This window comes from Camelus dromedarius, chromosome 10, assembly GCF_036321535.1.
Source record: "Camelus dromedarius isolate mCamDro1 chromosome 10, mCamDro1.pat, whole genome shotgun sequence".
In the NCBI taxonomy this organism is placed as follows: Eukaryota; Metazoa; Chordata; class Mammalia; order Artiodactyla; family Camelidae; genus Camelus; species Camelus dromedarius.
Genome location: NC_087445.1, coordinates 3,186,680 through 3,206,129, shown reverse-complemented (window position 1 = coordinate 3,206,129; position 19,450 = coordinate 3,186,680). Strand labels below are relative to the sequence as shown.

Sequence of the window (19,450 nt, the reverse complement as noted above, 5' to 3'; positions counted from 1 at the left end):
GAAGAGTGAAGACAGAGGAAAGAACTCAAAACGGGCAGTAAGGAAAGGAATAATCTTAAGACATATCTTTCTCTTTATGTCACTCTGTTGTGGAGAATGAGGAAAAGTTTCTATGATGAGTCCATTCAAGGGACATATGCCAATTTATGAGTAGAACCAGGAAAACTAGCATTTTGTGGTTAAGATTATATCTATGAAAGGAATAAGAAGGGCCAGTTGATTGATTCCACTGATGGGACAAAGACTGCCTGGATGAGACCAAGTGTCTTCGTGATTGAATGGAGCACAGGGCAGAAGAATATCTAGCCCTGTAGACAAGGATTCCCACAGCCTCTAAGGCATCATGTCTTAGAGATGCTTGAAGCACTGAGTTTTTGTGATCGATTTGCTCCCCTAGCCCCACCATCCCCAGCACTGGTTGGCAGCCTCCAGCTGGCTGTTGTGTGCCTCCAGTTCTCAGCTCCAGGCAAGAAGAGGCAGATGCCCCCTGCTAAGAAATGGAACAGTTATCTTTCTTAAAAAATGAAGCAGGGTATCTTGGGGACCTCCTGCACTTGTATTCACACAAAATTCTGAAATATTTGTGCTCTGCATTTCTGTAAAGAAAGATCCAATTGTAATTGGAAAATGCAAAAGGGCAGAATTAAGGTTAACGCTGGATTTCCTGCTTCTCATGCAATTAAATTCTCCCCCTTGCCACTGAGTTAATGTAATTTCCCCCCCACATAATTGAACATAAATTACTGGACAAATATGGGGTAAGTTGATATGGACTATAAGGAGATAATAAAGTAAAATTAGTAAGAAATTACAATTACAGTACGCGGATTTTTAAAAAGCAAGAATTCTGTCATTATGCCAATGAAATATCTGCACAGTAATCTAATAATATATCAGATTGTGAAAAGTTAATTTCTAATTCAGCTTTTTTTTTTTTTACAAAATAACTATTAAATTAATAAAAATAATGACTCTAAGAACCTCAATCAAAAAATAATTCTTTGGAGTCTAAATATTACTCTGTTTCCTTTTGTATTTTCCCTCCATATAGCCACTACAGGTGCAAGGAAGGACTTCAGATGTGAGGCATTATTCTATTTGGATTTGCCCCCTTGCATTTTGACTGATATATGTTTTTAATATTAATTTTGTTACATTTCAATCATTTATTTTGGGTGAAGCAGCAATAGGCAAGTAAGGTCTTAGAAGGAGAAGAGAGGTTGCAAGAAATAAATCTTTCATTCGCGCTCTTAATAGGGAGACTTTGCCTCTGGAAGAAGTGGACCTAACCACCCAGAAACACAGAGAAAGGGACGGCTGTAGGGACGGCTACACTTCGTGCCAGGATAGAGAAAGAACACCTTGTCATACAAATTGTTTGCAGATTTCTCTTCCTCTGTAATTCCATCTGTTTGTAATACGGGGATCTGCACTGCTGCTTCCATCTCACACTCTGAGTTAAATGGATCTCATCAGAGCTCTGGTCTGGCCTGCAGACTTGGTGTGCTGGGGGCTTCAGTCTGCAGGGACACTCATTTGGCAGTGTCCTATTTGATCGTCTGTGCTTATACGTGTGCCCTCTTACAAGGACCAGTTTAAAAGTTTATTTTATTGGGAGTTCGAGATTTGTAGATACTAACTACTATATATAAAATAGGTAAACAACAAGTTTCTTCTGTAGAGCACAGGGAACTATATTTCAGTGTCTTGTAGTGACCTATAATGAAAACGAATATGAAAATGAACATATGTATGTATATGTAAGACTGAAGCATTATGCTGAACACTAGAAATTGACACAACATTGTAACTGGCTATACTTCAATTAAAAAGTTAAAAAACAATAACAATAAAAAAGGTTATTTTCCATTTATTAAAAGAAAACCTTCAAATGTAGATCTTTTTTATTGTTCAATATCAAGGCCCTAGAAAGTTAAATATTGTTCTTGTTTGTTTCATGTTCTATATTTATCCAAAATGTATCTTATCCAACCTTCAGATGAGGGAGAGTTGACACTAGGCTTGTTTACTCATTTGGCAAATAAAAATGGACAGCCCCATTTAACTTAGAATTTCAGATAAACAGCAAATAATTTTTTAGTGTAGGTATGCCCCCAGTTACATTGAGGGCATACTTACACTATAAAAATCCTATATTTTATCTGACAAACCTAGTTGGGACCAAATCAAGATTCCAGAATTATATGGGGTGAAAAGATTGGTCACAATATTCAAGGTGCAAATTAAATATAAATGTGATTTTTGAACATTTAAGTGTGAGTATTTTTTAGGTCTTACGGAATTGTGGCTATGTTTTAAGAGTGCTTATCTTTTAGCGACGTTCACTGAAACATTGTTGAAATTATATAATGTTCGGGATTTACTTCTAAATAATACAGGAGGCAGGTAAGTGGATAGAGTAGAGTGGCTGTGAGTTAATGGTTACATGAAGGTTAATTATATTTTTTTGCTACTTTTAAATGTGTTTGAAATTTTCCGTTTTCCATAGTAAAAGTGGGTGTGTATGCAAGTCATGCCTTTAGATTAGAAACAAAATCTATTTTGGAAACATCATAAACGTCAAACAATTGAGGACTTGCGCAGTGACTCTGGAAGAGGCTGCAGATAGAGGCAGGGGCCCGTGAACTATTTTTGGAATTGTGAGATCTTTGTTCCTCCATCGGGATATTAATTGTCTTGATTTTTGTCTTTATCTTTTCGTAGAGCAATGCAAAAAAAGCCGCTAGTTATGTTAGCCTCTCAGAGTTGAGATTATTCCGTGTGTTATAGGATCTCTAGGGAAAGCTCATGTAGGGGAGAACATGGTTACGTAGAGACGGATGGTGCTTTAATGCTATGGCCAGCGTTTTGAAAATAGTCAAACGTGAAATGAAATAAACTGTTGGGTTAGGTCAAAATAACAAACATTACTCTTTTTTCAATTTGTTTGTGGTTTTCACAAAAATAAATCTCTTTAACTGATTGGACTGAAGCCCTGGTAAATTAATAAATTGAGTATATAGCCTAATAATTCAGCGTCGGCCTATCTTCCCTAGCAGGTGATCTGTCAGCAGCTGGGAACGCTCAGTCTCTGGCACGACTCCGGGCAGGGTTATTTATTGATGGACATCTTTAATGATTTGCTTTTTTCTTATTCCAGGATTTCCTTCAAATGCTGTTGGAGAACATCCCAGAAGAAAAAAGGTGAGGACCAATTTAGGAATTAAGGGCCCAGTTTTACTTGTAATGTTAAAAATGACTCTGCTATTGTTCGGCTTGTTACAGCCTAGAAAGTTTCACCTTCCTCTCTTAATAGAGGACTGAGCACAGCCAACAGGAGTCATGGGATGATCCACCAGACCCAGGGGTGGGCCCAGGTGGGTAGTGGGAGCCAGCACACACACGGGGAGCCCCAGAGTCAGGGGCCTGGAAAGTCATACAGGACGCAAGACAAGGGCACTCTGTGGCCTCAGCTGCTGTGGAAAAGAATGGAGGAGAGGAAAGTTCTAAAAGTTACAGTGTCTTGTTTTGGAAGGTCTGAAATGTTTCAGATGTACCATCTTTTTTTTTTTTTTTTTGTAAGTAGATGTATGGGTTTTCTTCATGTAAAAAATCACATTAGATGTGGCCATTTCCTAAAGTCAAGAACAACCATTTCCCTGTGAGAATTTTTCTTTTCTTTCATCCCTGCCTTGGACTAACTTTTTAGGTCCTTCAACAGAATGGAGCAATTTCCTTAGGAACTAGTGCAGAAAAAGGAGAAAGAAAATTAATAGAAATGGTGTATTACCTCTTCAGGCTGTTGCCAAAGTCTGTTTCTGAGTGATGACTAAGCATTCTTTCAGAAGTACTTTTTAGGGCACAAATACAGCAATTTTCATGGGAGCAACAAAGTGCATTTTTAGTTTTGGAGGTCATCTTTCTTTTCATCCTCTTCCTAATAAAGTTATGGAGTTCATTTGGATGGCCCCAAGCCCTCTGGCTTTGGGGGACCTGGATTTTTATCATTGCAGATGTTTTTTGAGGGACACACTGTGGGTCCATAAAGAGACTTTTGTTGTGATTGTGGGAGTTAAAGCAGTGTCTCCATTAAATGGTGGCCACCGGCCACCAACCTTCGCCCTTCGAAGTTTGCCTTTCCCAGTTAGGATCATGATTTGGCTAGCAGGCTTAAACTTCTTTTTAAAGATCTCCTTAAAAGTTAAGGCAATTTCATTCCAACAATCAATGTGTTTTAGCAAGTAGACTAGAATATACTCTGGAACTGAAACACCTTCTCTGCTAGCTAATCTCAGAATCTAAGCTAGCTATTAAGCCAGACTGCGAACCCTTTCACCTGCGTAGCGTGCCGCACCAATTTTACCCAGGTCTCCGAAGGCCCCTCACCTACCCCCGCTAATCTTTGGCCCCATTGCGAACTGATCCTCAGACACGTCTGTTAGACACGTGAGCTGTTCTGAACAGGGCCAAGATTTTCAGACTGGACCAGCCAGTTAGCATCCTGGAGCCAGCACATTGGCGTCACACTGCCTCTCCGTGGTTCTTTTGCTTGATTAATTTAGCGTTCTCTGTTGAGCACCTCCCTACCCAGGCTTTAGGCTGGACACTGGGTAACAGAAAGGTATCAATTCTATGCCTCGCTCTCAGAGAGCCCCTGGTCGACTGCTGAAGACATACATGAAACAGGTCGTGACTCAGGGTAGGAAGTGCTCTGGGGAGCGTCAGAGTCCTGGGTGCACGGAGATCAGGCAGAGAGGTACCACTGAAGGTTTTAAGTAGAGGAGTGCTATCAGCAGATTAGGAGTCGGCATGGAAGACGGATGGGGGTGAGGAGAACTACAGTTCAGGAGGCTGGTTAGAAGCTGATACAGCAGTTCACTCAAGACACGTAGAGCTGGAACCGTGGGTGGGGCGGTGGCAGTGGGCTTCGAGAGCAATGAACAGATCTGAGGGATATTCCAGAGTTAAGACTTGGTTGATTGGTTATGTAAGCTGAATAGAGTCCAGCACGACCTGACCTTTCTTTCTTGGCTCTGGAAGTCCGGGCGGCGGGTATTCTGTCTTGGGAATCAGTACGAGGCAGAGGGAGTGAAAAGGAGAGTATTTGAAGGTAGAAGAGGGGAGACGGGGAGTGATGTTTTAAACACCTCCTGTGTGAGGTTTCTGTCAAATGCTGTTTTATGAGACCAAGGGAAGAAAAAGCTAAAAGTGCTTAGAAGGAAATCCAGACAGATCCTGGATGCCAGCCTGCCCTGGCAGAAAAGCACCCCAGGGAGTGCCTTATCCCATGTGCCTTTCTTCCCACCCGATATCCTGGTATCAGCAGGTATGAACAGCTGCTGGTTCTGTCGTTGCTCATCGGTCATGACGTCTGTGTGTGCACATTCTTGTGTTTGTTTTAATTCAAGATTCTTCCTCCCCCACGGGGCTCAGGAGCGCTCTGTCGGTGTTATTACCTCAGCAGCCGTCATTCCTGACCCAAGCACAGTGACTTGGTTTTGCTCAAGAAAAGAGGTAACTGTGCGCAAAGCCATGAGGGGTACGCTGTTTGTATCCACATATAGGGAAGGAACTTAAAAAAGTCAATTAGTAAAATTTAAAAATCCATACAGAATGTAAGTTGCAGTTCAGAATAGGAGCATTTTCCGTTTCAGACCCTGAGCACTGGTGCTCCCAAAGCTTGCACCTGTCTGGAACCGCATTTCCCAAATTCTGCCCATCTTCACTTACTTCCTGTGGATGTTACTGGGGCCTTGTGCTTTCCTTTAGAGGCGCAGATAGAATGTGATCTTTAGAATCTTGAGAGGCCAAAGACAGAGCCAAGAGTGATAAGGGCATCTCTCCTGACCAGCAGCAAGTTGACAGGCACAGGCAGCGGATATGGCTAATGGTCAGCTCCCCGTCCGGCACTCCGCCCTCAGAAACCCACCGAACAAGCCACACAGCGCACGCAGCACCGTTTCCATGTAGGCCTGGGTCTGTTTCTATGCACTGTAACATCACAGAGAGGACCACTGGTCACTTTGCATCATGCAGGGTGTCCAGCATCTTCTCTGCCTTGCAGCGTTAACCACACGTGACCACGGCTGTAGCCCACAGCGTCTGGAGACCCACTCCTAAACTTCGAGCTGCCTCATACAGGATGTGGGAGGTCAGCAGAGGGAACTCTCCAGCCAGAGGGTGAAACAACCCGCTGTCTCGGACACCCATGGGGCTTCAGTAATGACGCAGGAGTGCTGCTCACTAGTACAGATACGGGGAGCGTGCGGTTGTGGGGCTGTGTACTCTGAGCTATCTGTAGAAAATCAATTTCCATAGTGATCAGACATGCAGAAGAGTAATTTCCTGTGAGTCCTGGGTCCCAGCGAAGTGGAAATGCTTCTGCCTGTCTGTTGTGATTATTTAAGCCACATGATCTCAGAGGAGAAACATTCAGCGTTGGCTTTGACTCTCAGTGTCTTGGTTTGAAAAAGTCAGCTCTCTGCTTTACCACTGCTGTAGATCCAAGTCCGGAACTCAGAATTCACCTGTATGGTCATCTCAGTAATTATGATCAAAACAGCAAAAATTATGTACATGTTTGTTTATTTGTTTTTCCTGAAACATACAGCCCATTTCTTCCTTGAAAATTAAGCTTTTTCACATGGCCTCATAATTTTCTTGGGAGGTAAGGCCACTTATACTACCTTCAAAATTCTCTTTAGTCAATGCTTTTATCTTCCTCTCCTGGTTGAACATCTGATTCCACGTTAGGAATCTGCAAACAGGCATCCATCGGTGTGATTTGATGCCTGCTCTGATCCTGGGAGTCTTGAAACCTGTGTCTTTTCTTTAACCCTTTTCTACAGCCTGGACTGACTGTGACCAGTCTTCTTAGGCTGCAGTTTCTCTATCTGCTAAAAAGGCGCACGACCATTGATGCCCACTTCACGAGGATATTTTGAGGAGTGAAGTGATAACGGTTATAAGATGCTCTGAACCTTTCCAGAGGACAGTGATCTGAAAACACAGGTCCTCTTCATTGAGGGGAGAGTGTCTTTTGCTCCTGGATGCAGCTGAACAATGAACTCTCCTGCCCTCACACCTCTGCCCCTCCCAAGGCTGTCCCCATCTCTTCAGACCTGTAATCGAAGGGCAGACAATCAGGGCAACCGCAGCAGAGCAGATGTGAGCAAGAAGGAGAGGTCAGTGCTGTTCAGAGCCAGCGCAGGCTCGGAGCCCTTCTGCAGGCTGGTCTTTACCAGAAATCATCCACCAATGTATTGTGAAGCCAGAATTCAGCACAGAAAGCAAAGCGGGGGCTTTGTAGCCAGGCAACATAGGTTTGCATTCCAGCTCTTCAAGCACCAACTGTGAGGCCTTGGATAAGTCCCTTCACCTCTTGGGCCTTTATTTGCTCATCTCTAAAATGGGGAGAATAATACTGGCTTCACACTGACACTGTAAAGTTTAAATGAGATTTTGTCTGTGGTTTCTGGTACATTGCAGGTGTTTAATAAGCAAAGCTACCACTTTATTGCTTTTATCCCTTTGCTTGTCAGTGGATAGAGGAGTTTTTGTTTGTTTGTTTGTTTGTTTGTTTTCAGTGCCACTGTATAATATGTGTGTGCCTATACTAAAGGCCAAGAGATATTTGCGTGAGTACTTTCTGGTGAACTCACCCTCCCAGTTGGCCTGGCCAGTTGTCCAGGTCGTAGACTGTAGCACAGATTGTACATGGGCATATACCTTACACGAAAAGTCATCCCACAGAGGACAAGGGGGCACGTTGTCCACACACCACCCCTCACTTCCCCAGCGGGACTCGTCCAGCGCCACTCCCCACATCCCTCCTGAGCATCCCACATCTGTTTAGGCCTCCTCTCATTGCATCTCATCGGAACACACTCACAGCCTCCTCTCTGGTCTCCCTGCCTCCAGCCCCTTCTCCCGTGGTGACTCTTCCTCGGTTCCACTCTGTTTGTACCATTCTACGGCCCTGAGTCAGAGCCTCCTTGATGAAGCCAGGGCTCAATGGCAGGACGTGAGGGTTCTCACAGGACACCCCATTTCCTTTCTCACCTCATTCTGTGTGCCGGCCAAGCTGACCACAGCTCTGGGCGTTCCTGCCTCTGCTCTCTGTGCCCTGCGTGCACTTTCTTCATTTTTACTGGTTCTGCTGCATCATTTGGGACAGCACAGCCTTCGCCCAGGGCATAGTTCAAGCCTTGCCTCCTTTAAGAAGACCCCCCAATGCACCTCCCATTGTGCCCCTTCCAGCTGTCCCACCCGAAGCAGTCAGTGCCTCTTCCCCATGCCTGGGGTCCCACGTCTGTCCACAAGCACAGTAGCATACTGACTCGTGTCTGTCACATGTCCCTATCAGATACCCACGCCCTCGGCTTTCCCACCTCAGCCTTCCGCAGACCATCGGATGGTCTCAAAGAAGCTTTTTCCTGTTCTCAGTCCTCTCTGGTGAAGACCTGGACCTCACCCTGTAACATTCCAGGACTCAACTCCCCAGCACCCCCCGCCATGCCACCCCTGAAGAAGTGTCTTTAAGCTAAAATTCCCCGAAGGAAATTTATCTCCATGTCCTCTTACTCCTCCACAGGGATGCACAACAGCTGTTCACCATCTTTTGTAAAATCACTTGAAAATGGCTCTGCAGTCACTCCCCAGACTTCTCTTCTTCAGGATATTTAATCCCAGTTCCCTTGACCTCCCTTGTGGATCCAATGTGCTCACCCCTTTGATCATCACTACTGCTCTTTCCTAAATCCGTTCTAAATTCTCCATCCTCCTCTTAAGTTGTGGACAGTGTAAGGATGCCCGTTTTCCTAGATGCCCCAGCGCAGGGAAGCTCAGTTCCGAGTCAGCCTCTTGCTGCTTTCCTGGGTGTCGCTTGAAGTTTGGGCTCTAGACACAGGAGTGTCCCTCTTTGGCTGGAAAGGAAGCAAATGAATGGGCTGCTTCCTACTATTGAAGGAAGGACAGGGAAGAAAATGGACCTTTGCTTCTAAATCAGGGCAAACAACTTCAGGGCGCCAGCAGGGCTTCTGCAGCCCCACTCAGGTCCTGGGGCAGGAACTCGACCCCACCACGTGCACTGCCCACCCAGGAGCCGGGCAAGGTGGGGATGTTTTGCATTCACTCCAAACAAGACCAGCCCTTCCACTGAGCATCGTCTTCAATGGAAAGACAAAAATCTCTCTTACCTTCCAGCCTCAGACATCTCACTAGAAAATAGAACAACGTCAAGTCTCCGTGGACACTTACTCTAAGTGTCTTCAGCCCCACGTTCCTCCTCCTGGCAGATCAGCTATGCCACTTACGGGCCTTTGCTGCTCCCCTTTCTGTGGTCTAGACAATAAATCACACCCAAGAAAGGACAATGAGCTTGATTTGAGGTGGTGCTCTGGGAGATACTTCTCTCTTCTGGTGGCCCCACCCCACGTGCGTGCACAGACACTCCCACACGGGTGTCTGAGTGCACACTTGCATGCACGCCCATGAGCATGCATGCCCATGAGCATACACACACACTCCCACACTCTCACAGTCTATGCAGGGGACTTGGCCATTGGCACTGACATTGGTGACGTTAGAGGACAACAAAGAAATAGTGGGGACGAGCCCAGGGATGGTGGCACCTGATCTTCCATCCGAGGCACAGCCAGTAATTCCACTGACCCGGGGCTGGACAGGCAGCCTGGGGAGGTATCACCCTCCCCATGCTCACTTCTGGCCTCTTTCCCGCCTGGTCATCCCACAGGTGGGCACCATCTTGAAAATGTCCAAACCACTTTCTCTGTGTGGTCCCGCTTTCCCTCTGTGTCTTTTCTCTTTGGAAATAGCAATAGTTGCCTCCTTCCACATCCTTTGGGTTTGCTCTGGCACCAGGGAAGACCAAGCAAGGCACGGGTGACTTGCTTCTCACTGGAGAAGACAAAGAAGGGACAAATCAGTCGGCGCCGTCTTCCCCACGCCCACCCAGGCCCTTTCTCACTGCAGCCCAGCCCTCGAGCTGTGTGGGGAGCACTCAGCCCTCAGACAGCACCGTAGCCTTCCGCAACGTCTTTACAATTCCAAAGGGAGGGAGGAGGGAACAATGCGTGTGTATCACGTGTATCACGTAGTATGTAATACATAAAGTAAAAAAAGATACAGAGTGTAACAACTTGGATATGTCTTACTAAGAAGGGTGAGTATTGAGTTAAAAGAGAATACTTTTTACTGAGTCTACAATGAAATGTATTTTCATTCATTCAAATGGGAAATATCTATGGGGATCCCCTTTTATACCGAGAATTGTCCTAAGTCCTGGGTTTAGGGAAGTGAGTAAAGCAGACATGGACTGTGATCTCAGGGCGCTTCGATCCAGCGAGGAGACAGTGAAAAGTCAAGTAATCAAATAAGTCACACTCACAGACTGTGATGGATGCCGCGGCACAGGGGACAGGCAGCGTGCTGGGTGTAACACACACAGCCTGGGAGAGGGCTCAAGGAAGGCTTCTGTGGCCAGAGATACCAGGCATGAGCAGGAGTCATCCAGAAGCCAGGGAGGGATTCCTTAAACTCCAGGAAACAGGAAGATATAACCCAAAGTCTACTGACCCTCAATATATTGGATTCTTTGTAAATTTAAGGAGTATTTAAATCAGCAGGGCATGAAACCGAAAGGATTTCAGCTGGCTTTGGATCAGACACAACAAGCAATCACAATATTTCAAATAAAGCAGAATGAGGGCCTGCTTGAAAACAGGCAGCAGCCAGCCACGCGTGCTCCGTGTGTCCGAGCCTCTCGGGGCCCCAGTATGACTTGTATCATTTTTGCTTGTTGTAACCCATCTCCGCTATGAAGTTCGAATTTCATTTTGATGCACTGGGTGCCGTAATGTTGAGACTTCTCTTCACTCCATCTGCCTCCAGGAAGCAGGCAAGCCTGATGTGTCCCATGCACATGCCCCGTCCTCCCTGACTGGCACTCCCAACCAAAAAGTTCCTCTCAGGGCATGAAAAGCATGTATTGTGCCTGGCCTTTGGTCTTTAGATTTCACCATGTGCTCTCATTGACTGAAGAGAAGCTGTACTGAATGTGGCTGGGTCCCCCTCCTCCCTTGGACCTGGAATTTTGCGCTTTCTCCAGATTTCTCTGGAAAATCGATGCTGTGATGTGCCCGGATAGTTAGAACTGTTCCGTGCAGTAAGTGCTCGGTGATTTTTTAACCCTTTCCCTTTTGTTGTTGTTTTATTTTTAAAGGCTTGAGTTGTCTGTTGAAAACATCTTCCGAGACTGGCTTGAGAGTTCCGGAATACCACAGGTGCGCTTAAGATAACTGCCTCTGGGAAGCTTGTCCCTTAGCATGTCAGCCGGGACAGGGATGTATTTATATATACACTGATATAAGTGGAGTGCCCGGAGGTCAGGAAAACGATGGGCTTCCCCTCTTTTCGTCCCCAATGGCGATGTGTGCCCCAGGCCTCTGCCTCACGTGACCCTGGTGCTGGAGGTGGACGTGCTGGTCGACTCTTTAAGTGACGTCTTGCAAAGCGGGGTGTGTACTTTGGGCGGCGTCACCAGGTATCAGTTCATACCTAGAGTTTCTCCATCATGGCCCCCGTGCGGCGGCCCCTCGACTTCCCCCTCCAGTTCTGCATCCCTGCCTCAGGCTGCCCTTCCCACCTGAATGAGCAGTTTAGATTTATTTCTCTGTCCTGCGGACTGGGACCCACCCGACTGCAGGGTTTTTTCTCTCCCTCCCTCTCAGCCCATGGGCAGCTCTGGGGGAGAGGTGGTTCCCGGTCAGCCCAAGCTCCGTGGGAATCACCTGACCTGGAGCCTCCTCGCCCCGTCACCCTCCCCGGGGCTGGTCTTCCTAGAGCCTGAAGGGCAGCCCCACGTGCTGACCCTAGCTAGAGCCTGGGCCCTGGGGGTCTGAGGGTGGCATCCTGGATGCGGTTGGTCAAAGGAACCTGTAGGCCTGGAGCTTTCCCAGCCTGGGCTGGCCCCCAGAGCAGCTGCGGACCCATCACAGTGGGCCCTCGTGTCCGGGACTAGACGCCCGCGGTGGTGAGAAACCCTGCCCTGGGCCCAGGCAAGCCGCCCTGTTAGCCTGCCCGTTTCTGGTTTCACGGCTGGTTATATGAGCTTCCCCTTGGGAGTGTCTGAATGTCAATGAATGTCTGTGAACCATGAAATTAAGGAACAGGAGGGGCTGTTCTCCATTACCTTTTCATTCTTCTACCTACATCTTTCTCCTGTTCTGCCACACAGGGGGGAATGCCGGCCACCAGGGGCTCTTTCCTAAAAAGGACACATTGCCTTTGGTTCAGGAATGCGTGTCACCTGGTAAAAGTTATTTGTTTGGCTCAATCCTTCTGGGAGCAAAAAAGAGTAAAATCCTGCGTCCTAAAAGCGCAAAACAGAACTGGGTGGAGTGAGGCAGCGCCGGTCCTGGGAGGCAGTGCTTTCAACTTGTGTATATGATCACGAGCTCCTATGATTTCTAAGACGGTGGCTTCCAAAGCAGGCCACTCACTGAGTACAGAAGTCCGAGGAAACAAAGTTAAGATCTGTCTGATCTGAAATAGCCCGAGCTTGCTCTTGTTTCAGATGGGGTTGGGGAGCGGGGATCCCCCGAAGCCATCTGCCTTGAGTTCCTAGGCCTGGCGGCTGCCAGGCTCCCAGACGTTCTGAGCGTGGCCTGGAAGCCGGGAAGCGTCGGGAGCTCAAAGAGCACAATCCCGAATGTCCTGGCCCCGAACAACAAGGCCGCTGTGTTCAGCAGTCTGCCCTGAGGGAAGAGAAAAGAAAGCGTTCCTTAATCCAGTGCCCAGAAGCAGGCGCACCCCGCTCGCTTGGGTTGTAGCCCTGGGGCTGACCCCCTGGCTCCCAGGAGCCTCTGTCATTTCCCCTGAAGAAGAGGAGGCTTTGCCACCAGCAGGAGGCTTTTGCTTTTCATTAAAAGGGGGAGGCGTGCATGGCAGGGAGAGGTCTGCCCCTGAGCAGTGCATTTTTTCCAAAGGTCCAGTTGCATTCGTGACAGCTTATAGCGTAGACAAGAATCTCCGCTATAAACTGGCGAAACCTGCTGTCAAAACACAGCCAGGTGCACGGAGGCCAGCCCGGCCATAAATTGTCTTTAAGACCCAACTGGTATTTCCTTGGGTGCTTAACCGTTCGAGTAAAAACAACAGTGGAAGACAGAAAAGACCCTGATTTAGTGCACATCTTTCCATTGGTGAATGATTGGACGGCGTCTTTTCATCTCTTCACCCGTTTTCTGCCCTTATTAATGTGGGCGATGCTGGTTTACCTGCTCGCGGCCCTTTCCACGCTCCTTGAGAGTTCCTGCTCATTTCCACTTCAGTAAGAGACTCCGCACCCTCTGGTCGCAGGAGCCTCACAGTGAATGGGACACCTTGTTCTTGGTCCCCATCATTATAATATAAAGTTACTGGTGTGTTTGGCCTGGAATGACAAGCAGAGCTCTGAAATCGCTCCTATGCTCTTTGTTCTCCTTAAAAATTTCTGTCCACCGGCGATTGAAGTCTTTCACGACGAAAGAGTCACATTCTACTGGTGAAGTTTTCATTCCACAGGTTACAGAGGCCTTTTTGTCTTTTCTCACGAAGGCTTGCCTTGGGCTTGGCCTCCATTTTCCTTTTTGGCCACGTTGAATGGAAATCAGTTTTTTTTTTTTTTTTTAATGTGGAAATAGCTTCAGGAGCAATCAACGTAAGCATGAGCCCCAAAGAAGTAAAAGAAACTGGATCCAAATCTCTGTAAGGAACACCCAACCCTATAACCTTTGGCTTTGCAGACAGACTTAAAAATTGATTGTGCCATTGATATTATAGACGATTTCCTTCTTTGGCTTTTTTGATTATAGAAATATTACATATTGAAATAGACAAATTTTATAATAAGAAAATTAAAGTGGTCCAGAGATAATTTTTTGATAGAAATCCTTTCAGTCATTTTCCTGGACGTGTGAATACATAGTTTACCCCATTTTTGGCCTCCTTTTTTAAAAATAAAAATAATATGTTCTCCCTAGCAAACTCAAGAAACAGCAAAATAGAAGAACCCTTGCCCCTTTTAATTTTACCCTGCAGAGATAATCTATGCCTGGCATGTGTCCTTCCACACATTTTCTGTGCTATCCGCTATATAGTGCATACCCTTTTAAAACAAAATTGGAATCTTACTATCCAAACTTAATGTTTTCATTTAAAAATATATCTTAAGCAGTTTCCCATATCCCTTGATATAGTTCAAGAGCAATAATTTTTAACAGCCGCATAGCTTTCTAATGAGTGGTCATAACTTAATTTACTCTGACCCTCCCAACTGTTAGAATAGCATTCATTAGTTCTAAGAAAGTTGCCCATTCTGCTAATTTGGCAATTCTATTAATAGATTTTGATTTCCTTTCATGCTGGCCCAAAGATCACCTCCCACTCACCAGCCCATGTGTTCATACACTCCAATCTTTTAGAAAAACATTAATATGCAAATACATTAGAACTAACTTTCCCCTTCCAGCCTTTCTCCTGTACTTCCTTATTTCAGTTGTTACAGAACTCTGACCCTTCCCTTTCCTTGATTTCCTGCCCACGTTACCAAGTCCTGATATTACGATGTACATATTTATTACATTCATAATTTTCTTTCCTTTCCTAGCACCTCCTCCATTTTTTCATTATCTTTTGCTTGGACTAGTGCAGCAGCTAATTGCTCTTCTAGCCACCAAGCTGCCCCTCTTTCCATCCACCATCCACATCAAGGCTAAGTGACTCCTCCCAAAACACAGCTCACATCCGTCCTCACCGGAAACTTTTCCCCCATTTAGAAAAAATTCTTTGGCCTGCTACTTGAGGCTATCAGCAGAACTGCCCCCCAGCTGTCTTCTTAAACTTTGTTTTTCACCACTCTTAGGCATATACCCAAACATAATTATCAGTCTCCAATATTTATGTACTTTACCACTAGCCTTCCTTTAGGGATAGCCTTTTCTCTTCTTGGAATGCTTTCCTGTCTCTAGTTAGCAAGTATCATCACCTGCCTTACAGCGTTGCTGTTTGTGCATGAATCTCATACATCCACCCCCACGTTCCATAGAAACAGGGGTCGTGTCTGACTCACCCTTGCCTCACCTACGGGGATGCACACAGTAGACGCTCAGGGGCTCCCTGTCCAATACGGGAGTCACTGGGCACAGGTGGTTATTAAGCACTTGAAAAATATCTAGTGTACCTGAAGCACTGAATATTTATTTTAATGTAATCTCAATTTAAATTTAAATTCTAATAATACAGTCATGGTTTGGAACAACTTGAGTATGTGAATGGATCTACTTTTTCATCTGTACATTCCACGAACTCTAAATTCAGACCAAGCATTACTGATTAAAATTGAGCATCCAATTAAGCTGAATGGTGAAAACACAGCAGATTTAGAAGGCTTAGTACAAAAAAGTGAAGGTAAAAGAGCTCATGAAAAGTTTTAAAAAATACTGGTTATGTGTTGAAACGGTTACATTTTGGATACATGGTAATCCTACAAATATATATATATATATATATATATATACCCAATAAAATGTATTATTAAAATTATAAAATATAACAGCTAAAATGCTGTTACGGCTTCCTTTTTATACATGGCAACTAAAACATTTTAAATGACAAATGTGGCTTGCAGGTCTTCATATTGAATAGTGCTGCTTTAAAGCAAATTAAAATCTAAGTGCATAATGCCTTAAAATCCCCCACTGAAGAGACGTTATTGAAATCATCCGGATTTTTGTTAAACGTAATTATGAAGATAGAGGTGGCGGGTCCACAGACGCCCTTCAGCCTGCGGTGCCGGCCCCGGTGATCAGGGCGAGGGGCCGGAGCGCCCCTCACAGGAGGCGTTCACAGGGGTGTGAGCTAAGTACCAGCCTCTCTTCAGCTCTTAATGCCAACTCCCCGGCGGCGCGCCGTTTCCCAAGGTCCTAGCGAGCACCGTAGTGGCACCGGTGAGCCGCACAGCCCTTCTCGGGCTCGGCAGCCCTCCGCGGCAGGATCACGGGCAGCAGTGGCAGCGGTGAGGCTGGAGAAGATGGCTAATGGCCCGTCACCTACGTAGGCGGGAATCAAGCGCCCAGAATTAAGAACATCAGGTTATCGTGTCATCTTGGAAAATGCCTCTCCTTTCCAAACGAACACCTGCACGTTGCCAAAGGCCGCACAAGCAAATGATGGAAAACTTAAGTCTTGTAGGGAAAAGTGCTGCGGTCACAAAACTGAGGAAACTTGGTAAGACACGATGCAAGGCACTCTGTGTCGCTGGCGCCATGACGCGCTTTTAGCACGGAGAAAGCCCGGTGGTTTATCAGGGGGCTAACCGTAGGCTTCTTTTAGCGCCGGTTGTGTGGTACTACCAACATAAGCTAAAGGCCCATTAGGGTGCTTCATCTCAGTGGGGTCCAGAAGAATTCTACATTTAATGGTCAGTCAAGAGGGCTGAGACTGGTTGTTTTGCAAATTCCAGAGAAGTGATATTTCTCAAATTATATGTGCTGTGAGATCCTTGGGTTTTTTTTTTTTTTATATCAATCATAGCAGTTGCCATAATGTGGTGTGGTTTGGGCCCCTAATAATTTTGCTGTCATTCTTGCCTAGTAGTTAGACTCACACTTCCTAAGTGACTAAACCTCTTGTCAGGGATCCTCAGAGCTGTGTTCTCTGGCCCCGCTTGGGACAGGGCCTGCCTTGCCACTGAGCCACCACTGTCACTTACTGTTCATCGCAGCGGTGGCCCTTCTTCTCACAGACCTCAGTGATACACTGCTTGGCAATCACAAGGGATGGGGAGACATTTTATTAAAATACTTTCATTTTTAGCCCAGTTTTCCTTATTTTTGGCACCTGTGGCCTCATGCTCATATCAGTTAGTTCAGGCTCCCATAACAAAATACTAGACTAGGTGACTTAAACAGTAGGCATTTATTGTCTGACAGGTGTGGAGGAAGGAAGTCCAAGATCGAGGCGTGGGCAGGCATGGTTTCTCCTGAGGCCTCTCTTCTTGGCTGGCCGATGGCCACCCTCTTGCTGTGGCCTCACGTGGTCTTTCTTTGGTGTGTGTAGAGATCTCTGTCATCTCCTGTTCTTATACAGACACGGGTCGTACTGGATGAGATCCCACCGTGTGCCCTCGTCTTACCTTAATCACCTCTTTAAAGGCCCCATCTCTAACACAGTCACATTCTGTGGTGCTGGGGGGTAGGATTTCAACATGTGAATTTGGGGGGAACAAATTCAGCCCATAAGAATGCTTATTCCCAATATTTATCTGATTAGTTCCACTTTTCTTGTGAATCTCTTCAAAATGGCCAATAAAAATCACTCAAGTTGGTCATACTATATTTTATTGAATGAATATGAATATGTTTTGGGTATAATTTTTTGGTTCCAAATGATGCTGTATATCCAGTCCAAAAATTTTTGAAGTCTCTGATGGAATGAGGGGGAAAGAAATGCGGGAAGGAAGGATCCATCCTCCCAGAGAGAAGTAGGTAATTGAAGGTCTGTGCCCGGCGTTGTGTATTACTGGGGGCATGTGATTTGATACTGTTCAAATGTATTAACCTCTTCACAGCATAAGACACTACAATGAAACAGGAGATGTTTTCCTTTGATGCCCCAAATGAAAGCTCTGTATCCTTCCTTCTTTTCTCTCCCTTTCAAAACCTGATTTCCAGAAAGAATTTGACTCTCATTCACGGTAATCTAAGGCTAGACACCAAGTGAATAATTAAGGATTAAAACTGTTTCCTCGCCCTTGAAGATTTCCTTTGTGACTGTGTCAGATCTTAGGCTTCGACAGGACTGCCAAGCGTCCCAGACCAGGTGGGCGAGATTTGCAAGAGGAAGCTTCTTCCAGGATGTGAAATCATACCTCTTAGTCAGGTGCCTTCCTTCCCTGCCCTTCTCTTCTCTCCATGAATACAGCCCGTACATCTGTCCTCTGAGAGGGACTGTGGATGACTCAAAGGTGAGAGAAACACAGGCTTTACCCTCAAGATGCTTAATAGCTCAGTAGGAAAAAAAATGCACAAACAACTGACCTAAGGCACAAGGCAGTAAGCGGTGTAAAACGAACTCACTTTTCGAGTTCGGAAGAAAGAGGTCATTTCCCATTTCTGGAAGCAAAAAAGGTTGAGGTACCATTTGAAGCCAGTCTTGAAGGACAGACAGATGGGAAGAAGGCCATCCTAGGGAAGGGGAGTGACATACTCAACGTCTAATGGTGGAAAACTTAGTATGTGTGTTTGAGAAGCATGGGGTCATGTCAGATCTCAGTGATGGGGACTGGGGAGAGGTGTTGACTAACTGGTTTGTCACAGCATGATTAAGGCTCAGTGGGTCATGCCCCAGGACCAGGGGAATGGAGGCAACTTCCTCAGGGGGAGGGGTGGAGGAAATGAACCCCCTCCCAAGTCAGCCTCACCCTCACTCTCAGCCCCCTCCCCCTGACCCCTACCACACTCTGACCAAGGCCATTTGGCCCCCCAAAAATAGACAGGTGAGTGCGTTTTTACAGTGATAAAATGCACCTGGTGAATGCGTTTTGACCACGATTTGGAGCAGTGATCTCCCCCCTCCATTTTCCTTGTTAGGAACAAGTTTACCGTTACCTTTTGCATGGAGAGCAGGGTCTGCAAAGGGGATTGGTAGTGAAGCAGGACACAGCCAGCCTGCACAGGGGCTTGAACGTGATGATGAAGTTTGCACAAAATGCAGGAGGCACAGGGAGCCCCTGAAGGCTGTAGAAAGAGTGCTGGTACTTGAGTGGCCATCAGGCACCGGGGCCCAGCGGCCAGCAGCCTCGCTAGGAAGCAGTCTCCCTGGATGAAACGCCAAGCCTTTCCCCTCCGTGCAGGGACTAGGGCGTCTCCTGGAGTGAGGGGAACAGTTAGAGAGACTTTTGCTCCTTGGTTTTCGACTCTTGAACTTTCATGTCCACAAGGTATTCATGGACACCTTTTGAAAGCATCATTAAATACCTGCATGACCAGCAGCGTCTCCCTGACTCTGGAGAGAAATCCAGGGCTTGCTTGGTGGACTGAGGATAAACCTGCTGTTCTGCGTTTTGAACCAGAAGGAAAAGGAAGCAGGAGCTACTAGCTTTGGAAAACCTATCTGGCTCAGGTCAGCTGGTGGAGTCAGTCTGTAGTGGCCTGTGCACGTGGGTTTTAATAAAGAGATCATGCAGGCTTGGGTTGGAGGGCCTCAGGGCCTCCTAGCCTAGTTATATTGAGACCGCGATCTACAATAATCCAGGAAGCTGTTTAAAACTACAGATCCCAGGCTTAGGCCACACCCACTAAATGAGGACCTCCATAAACAGGGCTGGGACCAACTGGTACTATCCATAATTATGTCATATTCTGGAATATATTCTTTCAAAAGAATTTTC

The 19,450-nt window shown here is 46.2% G+C and overlaps 1 protein-coding gene across 7 annotated transcripts in view; it reads left to right on the top strand.

Moving 5' to 3' along the window:
- Positions 1 to 19,450, top strand: part of AOPEP (aminopeptidase O (putative)) — a 324,357-nt gene that overhangs the window by 215,673 nt on the left and 89,234 nt on the right. For all 7 annotated transcript variants that reach the window (XR_004135281.2, XR_010382565.1, XM_031447198.2 and 4 more), the window contains 2 exons: positions 3,161 to 3,204; positions 11,243 to 11,303. Coding sequence is in view for 5 of the 7 variants with exons in the window: in XM_031447198.2 (XP_031303058.1) it covers positions 3,161 to 3,204; positions 11,243 to 11,303 (105 nt within the window). In the remaining 2 variants the exon portion in view is untranslated. The remainder of the gene's footprint in view (positions 1 to 3,160; positions 3,205 to 11,242; positions 11,304 to 19,450) is intronic.